We start from the raw sequence: 12545 nt of genomic DNA, 5'->3' as shown, positions 1-12545 counted from the left end.
AGGGAAGACGATTAGCTCCAGCCTCTGTCAAATGTGAAAAAATGTTTATTGAATAAAGGCAAAATAGGACATTTCTTACAAATATAAACCACACCCTCAACCAACCATTCGATAAATATGTATCAGGAACTCATGATGACTACACTTTAATGGATAAAAGGCTATTTCAGTTCTATCAGGCACCATCGAGTAAGTGCCCCCTTTTTGGGCATTTGACATGGAGGAAAATGAACCAAATTGTACACACATTTTACCACACTTGAATATATTTTTTTTAATCCATTCCGCAGTCCCATTAATAATTCTAAACCTAGGTTATACAAACTCCCACAAATATAATTATACAAAGTAAATCAAAAGCAAGCAAGAAACCACAAACCGTAAAACCTTTACGAAATCATGATGTTAATATCTGACAATGTGTAGTGAATGCTCTTAGGCACACCTCTATGTAAGGTAAGAATGTACAAATGTAGTGATACTTGTACATCAAATATACAAAATGTTTACTTTATTAGAATAGTCTAAATTCACTTTAACTTTGGGTTCCTTTAAATAATGTCAATTTACCCATGAAGCAAAAATAATATGCCTTTGGGCATATTCAAACACTTCATTAAAATATTCCCCCTTTAAAAGAGAATGCTTAATTTTTTTTGGAACAATTGTGTGTGGATAATGATTCTGATCAGTCATTGATAAAAGATAATACCTGCAAACAAAAAGCCATATACCGTAATAACATGGACTTTTCACTGAAATCCTCCAGTGTTCATCCACCACTCTTCCACAAGGAAATCTATACTGAACAAAAATATAAAAGCAACATGCAACAGTTTCATTGATTTTACTGATTTGCAGTTAATATGAGGCAATCAGTCAATTGAAATAAATTAATTAGACCCTAATCTATGGATTTCACATGACTGGGATTACAGATATGCATCTGTTGGTCACAGATACCTTAAAAAAAAAATGGGCCTCACAATTGGCCTCAGGAACTCATCACGGTATTTTTGTGCATTCAAATTGCCATCGATAAAATGCAACTGTGTTTGTTGTCCGTAGCTTATGCCTGCCCATACCATAACCCCACCACAGGGCACTGTTCACAACGTTGACATCAGCAAACCACTCACCCACACAACGCCTACACGGTTTGCGGTTGTGAGGCTGGTTGGACGTACTGCCAAATTCTCTAAAACAACGTTGTAGGCAGCTTAGGGTAGAGAAATTAACATTCAATTCTCTGGCAACAGCTCTGGTGGACATTCCTGCAGTCAGCATGCCAATTGCATGCTCCCTCAAAACTTGAGACATCTGTGGCATTGTGTGACAAAATTGCAAATTTTAAAGTGGCTTTTTATTGTCCCTAGCACAAGGTGCACCTGTGTAATGATCATGCTGTTTAATCAGCTTCTTGATATGCCACACCTGTCAGGTGGATGGATTATCTTGGCAAAGGAGAAACACTCACCAACAGGGATGTAAACAAATTTGTGCACAAATTTGAGAAATAATCTTTTTGTGCATATGGAAAATGTCCGGGATCTTTTATTTCAGCTCATGAAACATGGGACCAACACTTTACACGTTGCGTTTATGTTTTTGCTCAGTATAGATACAGAAATCTAAGTTGCTGAGTACATCTAGCTGTATTAACACCAGGCAGCCAAAGTGCTGTTGTGTGTCAGTCTCTCCTGAGGTTATTCAGTCTCTCCTCCAGGTCAGCATCTGCATCTGCCAGAGCTGGCTGGGGTTCAGCTTTCTTCCCACCTGCCACTGAGAGGCTACCTCCCGTGGATGGCAGATCTAAATGAACAGGAAGGAAATGATTTTAAATCAATCAATAGGAACCGTGACGAAGCGATGACCAGCTGTATCACTACTACAGCATTTTAGTGAAGTGAATGCAGTTGTAAATCTTACTAACTGCAAGCACAATAATTTCACTTTATTCCTTACTTGAGAGTTCGTCAGAGAGATTGAGACCCAGCTCGTCCAACACTTGGGACACAACGGCATCACTGAAAATAAAACAGAGAATTAGTGTTTCCATAGATTTACCAGCTAACATAAGTATGCCAAAAATATAAATTGTACAATTTAAAATAATATTAACAAATAACGATGTCTTCATATTGAGTTGGTGCAGGTTTTCATTTTTAGATTTTTTTTAAACCAAATCTGTATTTTGGATGTAAATATATATATATTTTTTGCCATTTCACTTGTTTTTAAGAAACTTACCCCACTCGCAATAGACTTCATGCACAGATAAAACATTAACAAAGGCTCCAAAAACACCCAAATACATCCTTTTCGAAATGGCAATTCTCTCAGTATAGTTATTTTCCATTTTGTTGGACTAGAATGATAACTTCTCCATGTAGCCGGCGCATGAGCACACGGAAAAGTATCACTCGAGTTCAAAATGGAATAAATAACAAAAACTTTGGAATGACACAATGTCATGTGTACAACATCTAACGACTTACATCACTATACTGATAGTGTTGCCGTTTCTAATTAAGTGATAATGCCCGAGAAGCCGATGTTTGGAGGATATATTGGCACGGGTGTTGTTAACCGTGCATATATCCTCCAAACACCGGCTTCTCGGGCATTATCACTTTTATACAACGGATTACCAACATATTCAAATCAAACTTTATTTTGATGAATTTATTCATACTATTTCATCCTTCCACAAGATATTGTCCCGAAACAAATCTAGGTTTGCTACCCAAGCCGGCTGGTCGTTCGGTTGCCAGAGACGCGACCGAGTCGTTAAGTCTTTTTGATCTGTATCTATAGACATGACCCAGTCGTTCATTCTAAATGTTCCATTGCCATACTGGCTGGCAACGTTATGACTTGCATGCTAGCTAGCTAGCCAACTACGGCTAACTTACAGTCACGTCAAACAGTGCAGACAGAATAACAACAGCAGCTGCATTTGTTTAAGTTTAAGCTGTTTTCTAGTTACATTTATTTCGATACATCCATAACAATGAGTTAATGAGGCACGATTTTGCCTGGCATAGAAAATGTGCTCTCTCGTCAGGACACTGTTGTTCAGAGCAGCTAGCCAACAACACAGCTAACACAATCACTTCAAACTGAAGCTGGAAAGACTGAAAACTAGCTGCACTTAATTTCGTGTTACCTTTTTTAAATTCAAATTTCTTTGTATATATCCATAAAAATTATGCCAGCTAATTCATGATTTCGACTGGCTGAGAAACTGCCTGCCTCTCTCTCTCGTCCCGATTCCTGATACATTCATTACTATGGACAGTTGGAGATCGAATTTGAATATTGAAACAATGTTGCAAATGTCGGAGAGACAGACAGTAAGGTTTATACAAATCTCAGCTGTTGAAAACGAAATGTTAATCTAAAAAAGAAATGTGAGAATGTCTAGATGCTTTTTATGGTGGAGATCAAGTTTATAACTTCCCTGCCTGGGCTGATGAGACAATGGATTGCACAGTCAGATGGAACAGAGTAAATAGGCATTTTAACGTCATAGATTTAGCCTGTGGTAACTTGTGGAATAGACAGAGGGTGGAATGCGCTTTTAACCAATCAGCATTCATGGTTTATGTTTTATCTGTGCCTCTGCAGAATGAGCATTAGGAAGTCTATCACCGGTGGGATAAGTTTCTCAAAATCAAGTGAAAACGCAAAAAAAAGGTCTGGATACTTCTGACATAACATTTAAAGTGTACCTATCCTTTAAAGGATTTGGCTGGAATTTCTCTGTCACGAACCCCCTACCTCTCTTCTTCATCATCCTCATCACCCATGGCATCATCTATGGCATCATTCATCATCTCCTCTTTCATGTCCATGATCTCACTCTGTCGTTCAAACTCCATCATGATCTTCTGAATCTGTGGCAACTTCATCTGTGTAGGGGAACGTTATGTTGTGAGCCAATGGAATGTATTGGCACAATTCAACCGGTAACAAAAATGACTACAAAAGTTTGAGGCTTTTTAAGTGTGTTACAGTTCTACTGGCAAGTTATTATTTCTCGATCCTGAATTGAAACGTGTTTTTAACAGGAATCATGAAACAAGGAAAAGATACACACCTGTCTGTTCATGGTAGCCATTGCTTTGGTGACTCCTTTCATTGCCTGTGCCATGCTGTTGTTTGACTTGAGAGTCTGGATTTTCAGACTGACTGCCTGGATATTTGCCCTCATCATAATAAATTTCTTCACATAGTGCCTTGTGCGAACCAAGTCCTTCGCCATGATCTTGACAGCATCCTAGAATGGTGTGTGGACGAGTGTGAGACAATTGAAAATGATGCATGACAATTTACATAAAGGCATGAAGTCTTTTTACCCTTTTAAACAGCCCCTTATATTTGCTCTCATTCTCTCACCATTTGTCCTTGTTTGGCCATTTTCTTAATGTCAGCTATTATTTTCTTCTCCTGCTGCTCCAGTCTTTGTCGCTCTCTGTCCAGATCTCTCATGGCCCGATTCAGTGCCCTCTGGTTCTGCCTCAGCATCTCCTCTGGGGTCTTCCTCTTCCCAAACAGGAACTCCATCTAATGTACAAAATTAGGAAAGAAAATAAGTAAATAATTAGGCTACACATATCATCCAAATCTACTTCTCTTTCTCGTCAGTCATTATTACTTAGAATTTACAATGTGTCCGTTTTCCCCCTAAACAGGATCTCATTTTCTGTACGTTTCATGCATGCATTTCGTTTGTAAGATAGCTACATTATAAACATGAATTCGTGTAGGATAACTCCTCATTTGATCCATTTACTGTAGCTAGCAGGACTCTGATTAAACTGCTTTTTAACAATCATCGTTAACGTGATTTATCAAATTCCCAGAATTCAATAAAACAGGGCTACTATGCATAGTAAAATGGGCTTGATTATGTAGACCTTTAAACTATTAGCTAGCTAACTAGGTATGTTTGCTTCCTTGTTAGTTTAACGTTAGTAGCTAACATTAGCTGCTAGGTAGCTAACTACGAAGTTGAGTCATAGTAACAAGCTAGTTATTATTACATTTTCTGTTACAGTGTATGAAGTATTTCGTGGCGGGGCTGTTTATGTCGCGATAATGACTACTGTTATGGAAAATAGCTACCGTTTGAGAGGTCTTCACCGGTTTTAAATCGGAAACAGACTCCCTATTTGCACAGATAGATGGATTTGTTTTCTTTTATGGACTTCCGCAGAATGTTAGCTTCACTTCCGTCCTACTCCTACTCCTACTCCTAGTCCTACTCCTTCTCCTTCTTCTTATTCTACTCCTTCTTCTTCTCCTCCTTCTTCTTCTTGATTTGATTCTTCTTCTTCTATGGCATAATGGCGTTCGCAACAATTAAATGTCCATTCCGCCACTTACTGTGCGGGTGGATAATAAGTATCCCCAAATAAATAAATAAATAAATAAATCATACAAACTACCAAACAAAAAGAAGTGAACTAAACAAAACCAACCTGCTTTTCTGTAAAAAATTATAATAATTCGAATCAGGTCCCAACACAGGCTGAGAAGCCTCCTGTGAGGGCGGGATATTTCCTAGCGACAAAAGTCCTTGTAGTGTTTCTGCTGCAAAGTCTTGGAGCCCCAAAAACGTATCAGCTGCAGATATAATGATATCCAGCTTATTGGACTTCTTAGACACAATTAATCACTGTGGCTATAAATGCCACAAAATCCACCTTCTTCACAATGAGTGTATCCAGATCACCTGATTGACTTGAAACACTAGCAACTGGTTGCAATGTATCCACCGACATATCTTCAACACTGTTGCCTCTTGTCCCTTCGACTCTCTTCACCGCCTCCACATCGGAGATCCGCTGCGCAGCCCAGATCCTTGACACCTCGACCTCCTTCACTCTAACAGTACGCCCAAGGATGTCCAGAGTATGATCCCCACCACAGTTGCAACAATATCATAATTTTATCCGTCTGCAAACATGTGACACGTGATCATATCCTTTACAATTTCTACACAATAATGGTTTGGACATGCTCTCACATATCCATGCTTCACATATTCCGGCAGGGTCTCCTCAAACAACACTAATATCAACAGGCTTTTCTTCTTCCTTACATTTACCATACGGGTCAGGCGAGGTGCACTGACCATTCCTGGGAATTTCTGACTAAGGTACTCATCATCTACAGTGCCAGTCAAAATTTTGAACACACCTACTCATTCAAGGGTTTCTCTTTATTTTTTACACACTGTAGAATAATAGTGAAGACATCAACACTATGATATAACACATATGGAATCATGTAGTAACCATAAAAGTATATTTTATATTTTAGATTCTTCAAAGTAGCCACCCTTTTGCCTTGATGACAGCCTGGCACACTCTTTGCATTCTCTCAACCAGCTTCACCTGGAATGCTTTTCCAACAGTCTTGAAGGAGTTCCCACAAATGCTGAGCACTTGTTGGCTGCTTTTCCTTCACTCTGCGGTCCAACTCACCCCAAACCATCTCAGTTGGGTTGAAGTCGGGTGATTGTGGAGGCCAGGTCATCTGGTGCAGCACTCCATCACTCTCCTTCATCAAATAACTCTTACACAGCCTGGAGGTGTGTTTCGGGTCATTGTCCTGTTGAAAAACAAATGATAGTCCCACTAAGCACAAACCAGATTGGATGGTGTATTGCTGCAGAATGCTGTGGTAACCATGCTGGTTAAGTGTGCCTTGAATTCTAAATAAATCACAGACAGTGTCATCAGCAAAGCACCCCCACATCTCCTCCTCCATGCTTCACAGTGGGAACCACACATGTGGAGATCATTCGTTCACCTACTCTGCGTTTCACAAAGACATGGCAGTTGGAACCAAAAATCTCGAATTTGAACAGTTGATGTTGACATGTGTCTGTTGAACTCTGTGAAGCATTTATTTGGGCTGCAATCTGAGGTGCAGTTAAATTGCTGATTTCTGAGGCTGGTAACTCTAATGAACTTATCCTCTCTCTTTGCTTATTTGAGCTGTTCTTGCCATAATATGTACTTGGTCTTATACCAAATAGGGCTATCTTCTGTATACCAACCCTACCTTAACACAACACAACTGATTGGCTCAAACGCATTAAGAAGGAAAGACATTCCACAAATTAACTTTTAACAAGGCAGACCTGTTAATTGAAATGCATTCCAGGTGACTACCTCATGAAGCTGGTTGAGAGAACGCCAAGAGTGTGCAAAGCTGTCATCAAGGCAAAGGGTGGCTACTTTGAAGAATCTCATATATAAAATATATTTTGATTTGTTTTGTGGTTACTACATTATTCAATATGTGTTATTTCATAGTTTTGATGTCTTCACTATTATTCTACAATGTAGAAAATAGTCAAAATAAAGCAAAACCCTTGAATTAGTAGGTGTGTCCAAACTTTTGACTGGTACTGTACTTAGCTAGCGAATGCAGCTAGCTAGTTTAGCCTACTAAAACACCCGGCTCAAACAGTGAGGGATGCTATGTTAGCTAGCTGGCTATGGCTATCCAACACTGGAACTCTTCCAAGTCAAGATATGCATTTGGTTTTATTAATTTATTGCTACCTGGGCCCGCCTGTGTAACTGCTAAACTGCTAGCTGACTGTACACTGTACTGCATGATTGTAGCGGGTTATATTAGCTATGTTGACTATGACGTTAGCTAATAGGGTAACAACAATATAGGCTGTGTGTAGAGGTTAAGCGGTTATGATATGAAGGTTTGGCTTGGAAAGGTTTTTTCACCTGGCCTCAGACAGCTGATCTGTTGCGAACTGTAATCCACAAGCGAAGGGAAAAGGTGAAAGGAAGATAGCGTGAAGGAATTATACAAAGAGCAAAGTGATCATGCTGTTTATATTTGCTGCTTTGAAAGTTAACTGTGTTTGCGTGTGATCAGCGGTGTATTCATTCTGACGATTCTGTTTAAAAACTTTTCTTAAATGGAACAAAACAGGGATAAACATACCTGAAATTGTCCAATTGAAACTCTTGTTTGCAACTGTTGGACTAATGATTACACCCTAGATCAGCTAGATGCAGGCAAGCGTTTGCAAGGCGGTATCGAATATATCACTGTCTGTCACCTTGATTACTAAAATGTATCTCAACCTGTGCACCTATGTTGTAAACCTTCATTCATAGGCTAGGTTGTAGCAACATGATGGGTGTAGGAAAAATTTCTGTATCATGTAGTAGCATAAACCTATCGATGTTACATTCAGCTGAATGGAATATGAACGACAGCCATCCAATATATAAGTATATGTGATTGTATGGGTATAGTCCAGTGTGTGTCCATAGAGTCGGTGCAAGAGAGTTAGTGCAAAAACAGGTCAGTGCAGGTATTCCGGGTAGCCATTTGATTAGCTATTTAACAGTCTTATTTAGCAGTCTCATGGCTTGGGATTAGAAGCAGTTCAGGGTCCTGTTGGTTCCAGACTTGGTGCACTGGTACCGCTTGCTGTGCGTTAGCAGAGAGAACAGTCTATGGCTTGGGTGTCTGGAGTCTGAATTTATTTTGGGCCTTCCTCTGACACCGCCTGGTATAGAAGTCCTGGATGGCAGGGAGCTTGGCCCCAGTGATGGGTACTGGGCCGTATTCACCACTCTCTGTAGCGTCTTGCCTTGGAGTTGCTGTACCAAGTGGTGATGCAGCCAGTCAAGATGCTCTCAATGGTGCAGCTGTATAACTTTTTGAAGATCTGAGGACCCATGCCACATTTTTCAGCCTCCTGAGGGGGAAGAGGCACTGTTGTGCCCTCCTCACAACTGTGTGTGGACCATGGTAATACCTTGACCTACTCCACTACAGCCCCATCAATGTGGATGGGGGCGTGCTCACCCCTTTGTTTCCTGTAGTCCATGATCAGATCCTTTGTCTTGCTGATGTTGAGGGAGAGGTTGTTGTCCTGTCACCACACCATAAGTCATGACATTGCACAAGTGGGGTTGGCCTTTCCTCTTTTGCTCTCTATTGATCCTCTATTGTTCTTCAAGCTAGGGGGAGGCCGATAACATCACGACTTCCCATCAAACCAACTCCTTGAAGTTTGCAGTTGTCTAAAAAAACACTATTTTGCTCAAAACATATTTGACCCTTTAGTGTGTATACTTTGTCTGTATTTATACTTGGTGTTGCGGATTATCCCACGTTTAATACCAAGTTCACTGCCAAAGTGGAAAAGTGCCTATCCAATGGTGGTCACCAGCTGACCATATTAAGATGACCGACACACACACCAAACAATTCATTGTCTGGCAGCCATCATCCCAGGACATTCCAGTATGTGTCATTTGATTGAAGTGTGTTCTCTATCTGATGTAATCTGTTACTGTGTGCTGTGAGATGTGCTATAGTTTGATGTTTGAACCTTACTTTTGATGCTCTACTGCTCTATTGTTTGCCTATTGCTACTTAGCATGTAGCATATTGTCAATTTCAATTCTTACTGCCATTCAAGTACTTCTACTTACCCTTTGACGTAGAGTAATGGGTTGTCATCTAAAACACTCACAAACTTTTACAGATGCACAATCGAGAGCATCCTGTCGGACTGTATCACAGCCTGGTACGGCAACTGCATCGCCCTCAACCGCAAGGCTCTCCAGAGGGTAGTGCAGTCTGCCCCCGCAACACCGGGGGCAAACTACCTGCCCGCCAGGACACCTACAGCACCTGATGTCACAGGAAGGCCAAAAAGATCATAAAGGACAACAACCACACAAGCCACTGCCTGTTCACCCCTCTATCATCCAGAAGGCGAGGTCAGGACAGGTGCATCAAAGCTGGGACCGAGAGACTGAAAAACAGCTTCTATCTCAAGGCTAACAGACAGTTAAGTTAAACAGCCAACACTAACATAGAGGCTGCTGCCAACATACAGACTCAAACTCTGGCCACTTAAATAAATGGACTTAATAAAGGTATCACTTGTCACTTTAAAAAATGCCACTTTAATAATGTTTACATATCCTACATTACTCATATGTATATACCCATTCTATACCATCTACTGTATCTTGTCTTTGCCGCACGACCATCGCTCATCCATATATTTATATGTACATATTCTTATTCATCCTTTTACATTTGTGTGCATAAGGTAGTTGTGAATTTGTTAGATTACTTCTTAGATATTACTGCATAGTCGGAACTAGAAGCACAAGCATTTCGCTAGACTCGCATTAACATCGGCTAACCATGTATGTGACCTATAACATTTTATTTGATTTGATATATTGTTGTAGCATTTAGAGGTTAACATATTGGCCAAATGTATGCCATTTGAGTATTGCTGCTGTTAGCACTTTTGGGGTAGCATTATGTGGTGAATGTGTATTGTTGAACTGTGTAAACTAGGTTAATTGAAGCCTGCTTTTGTCTATTGTGGATATGTTGACTTAATAATTGCCACTTGTTTCCTTTGTAGTAGTATGTATGGTTCTAGGAACAATTTTCTCTGATCATTGAACTGCCATAATAAAACTGATTAAAGAGAAGTCCCGAAATCTGAGTCTCTCTGACAGGAGCACTTTGGCAGCCATCACCATTCTCACTAAAACCAACCATACAGTCCTTTCAAAACTAGAACATGTCTTTACACTTGGGATATCACTTTTCAACAGGAAAAGTTACAAAAATCACTGGATGATGGCTTTAAAGACAGAATAACACAATACAAAATGAACAATGGCTTCTTATATGCAGGCGAAGGTGTTTGTTGGCCATATTGGATTCAAAATTAAATTGATTTATACTAAGTCATTATACTGAAAAAAATGCCTAATTTACACAATTCATATTTACAGCTGATTTAACCTCCATCAAATGTTATCATGGCAGCCATATTGGATTTGGTGCCTTATTGGATTTCAGGCAAATATAAAGACAATCCCACTGGTTTTCCTAAGAGCCGATTTATAATAGCCACAACAAGAAACGTGTAAAGTATGATTTTTTTGTCAGGCAAGACCACACAGTACTGAATGAGAACATTTGACTTGGAAAGTTGTCTACTGAACAGCTACCAAAAAGTTAAATTCATTACAAATATTCATAGTTGATATTTCCGCCTATTGTATGTGTTTACAGGTGTATATTTCCAAGATACATGAACATATCCTAATGCTGTTTATTGGTGTATGTAGGGCAGAAAACTGACTACTTGTATTCCAAATTTGAGCAATATCAGAGCTTGCAATATCGGGTTACATGAGCATATGTGGCCCACCCCTCTACAGCCAGGCATTCTGTACTTTTTTTAATTTTAGGTGGTGTTTTCCTTAGAGCCTTACAATAGCCACAACATCAAAAACATGTTACTGTATGTATTTTTATCCGACAGGACCATACAGCACTGATTGAGAGCAGATTTGACTTGTAAGTTATCTATTGAACAGCTACCAAAATGTGATGTTTACATTCATCACAAATATTCATAGTTGATATTTCTGCCTTTTGTATCTGTGTGTTTACAGGTATATATTTCCAAATGCTTTAAGATATCCTAATGTTATTTGTTTCTGTATTTAGAGCAAATGACTACTCATATTCCACATTTTAGCAATTTGAGTTAAGGGGGTGTCATATCTATAAATTAAACCACTTTTGCAATAATTTTTTTTTTACAACCATCCATTTCATATATGGGAGACCTTAGAGATAATAAACAGTTTTGTTAGAACTCAGGTAGGAGTATCTCAACGTTTTGTGGGGATTCCACTTGGTGGAAGTAACGCAATTGCAATGGTATCAATTTCCCAACTACCCTGATCAGTGTTGCTATGTTCGCAGTTTTCCTGGTAAATTGGCCTAATTTGAAAACGATGTCGCGGTTGAAAATGTATTTGGCGCGGATTTTTGGGCTATTTCTAAGTTGCACCGCGACCTCCATGGCATTTCTCTTTAAAATACACTGCTCAAAAAAATAAAGGGAACACTAAAATAACACATCCTAGATCTGAATGAATGAAATAATCTTATTAAATACTTTTTTCTTTACATAGTTGAATGTGCTGACAACAAAATCACACAAAAATAATCAATGGAAATCCAATTTATCAACCCATGGAGGTCTGGATTTGGAGTCACACTCAAAATTAAAGTGGAAAACCACACTACAGGCTGATCCAACTTTGATGTAATGTCCTTAAAACAAGTCAAAATGAGGCTCAGTAGTGTGTGTGGCCTCCACGTGACTGTATGACCTCCCTACAACGCCTGGGCATGCTCCTGATGAGGTATGTAATATGTCTCCTGAGGGATCTCCTCCCAGACCTGGACTAAAGCATCCGCCAACTCCTGGACAGTCTGTGGTGCAACGTGGCGTTGGTGGATGGAGCGAGACATGATGTCTCAGATGTGCTCAATTGGATTCAGGTCTGGGGAACGGGCGGGCCAGTCCATAGCATCAATGCCTTCCTCTTGCAGGAACTGCTGACACACTCCAGCCACATGAGGTCTAGCATTGTCTTGCATTAGGAGGAACCCAGGGCCAACTGCACCAGCATATGGTCTCACAAGGG

General features: G+C 39.8%; 1 protein-coding gene across 3 annotated transcripts; it reads right to left on the bottom strand.

The window, feature by feature from the left end:
- Positions 1 to 27: 27 nt before the first annotated feature.
- LOC106589279 (charged multivesicular body protein 2a) lies at positions 28 to 5505 on the bottom strand. Of its 3 annotated transcripts, none has more exons than XM_014179040.3 (6): positions 5487 to 5505; positions 4402 to 4569; positions 4103 to 4282; positions 3784 to 3914; positions 1966 to 2027; positions 28 to 1812 (listed from the first exon to the last, which is right to left on the bottom strand). In XM_014179040.3, exons 2-6 carry the CDS (start codon positions 4567 to 4569, stop codon positions 1691 to 1693), a joined length of 663 nt encoding a protein of 220 aa, XP_014034515.1. In that variant the 5' UTR covers positions 5487 to 5505; the 3' UTR covers positions 28 to 1690. The 3 variants fall into 3 exon arrangements, with proteins under 3 accessions (XP_014034515.1, XP_014034514.1, XP_014034516.1); XM_014179039.3 differs by lacking the exon at positions 5487 to 5505 and adding an exon at positions 5131 to 5403; XM_014179041.3 differs by lacking the exon at positions 5487 to 5505 and adding an exon at positions 5049 to 5068.
- Positions 5506 to 12545: the final 7040 nt, after the last annotated feature.

The sequence above is a fragment of the Salmo salar genome, chromosome 28 (genome assembly GCF_965601325.2).
Source record: "Salmo salar chromosome 28, fSalSal1, whole genome shotgun sequence".
Lineage (NCBI taxonomy): Eukaryota > Metazoa > Chordata > Actinopteri > Salmoniformes > Salmonidae > Salmo > Salmo salar.
This window is presented reverse-complemented; position numbering and strand designations above follow the sequence as displayed.

Bases quoted from the DNA above. Each gene is read 5' to 3' on its own strand.
- LOC106589279 (XM_014179040.3), bottom strand. From the start codon at position 4,569: ATGGAGTTCCTGTTTGGGAAGAGGAAGACCCCAGAGGAGATGCTGAGG. The intron at 2,028-3,783 runs GTAGGGGGTTCG...TTTTATTTTCAG, and splicing joins GAGGATGATGAAGAAGAGAG to TGATGCCGTTGTGTCCCAAG. The intron at 1,813-1,965 runs GTAAGGAATAAA...CTGTTCATTTAG, and splicing joins TCTCTCTGACGAACTCTCAA to ATCTGCCATCCACGGGAGGT.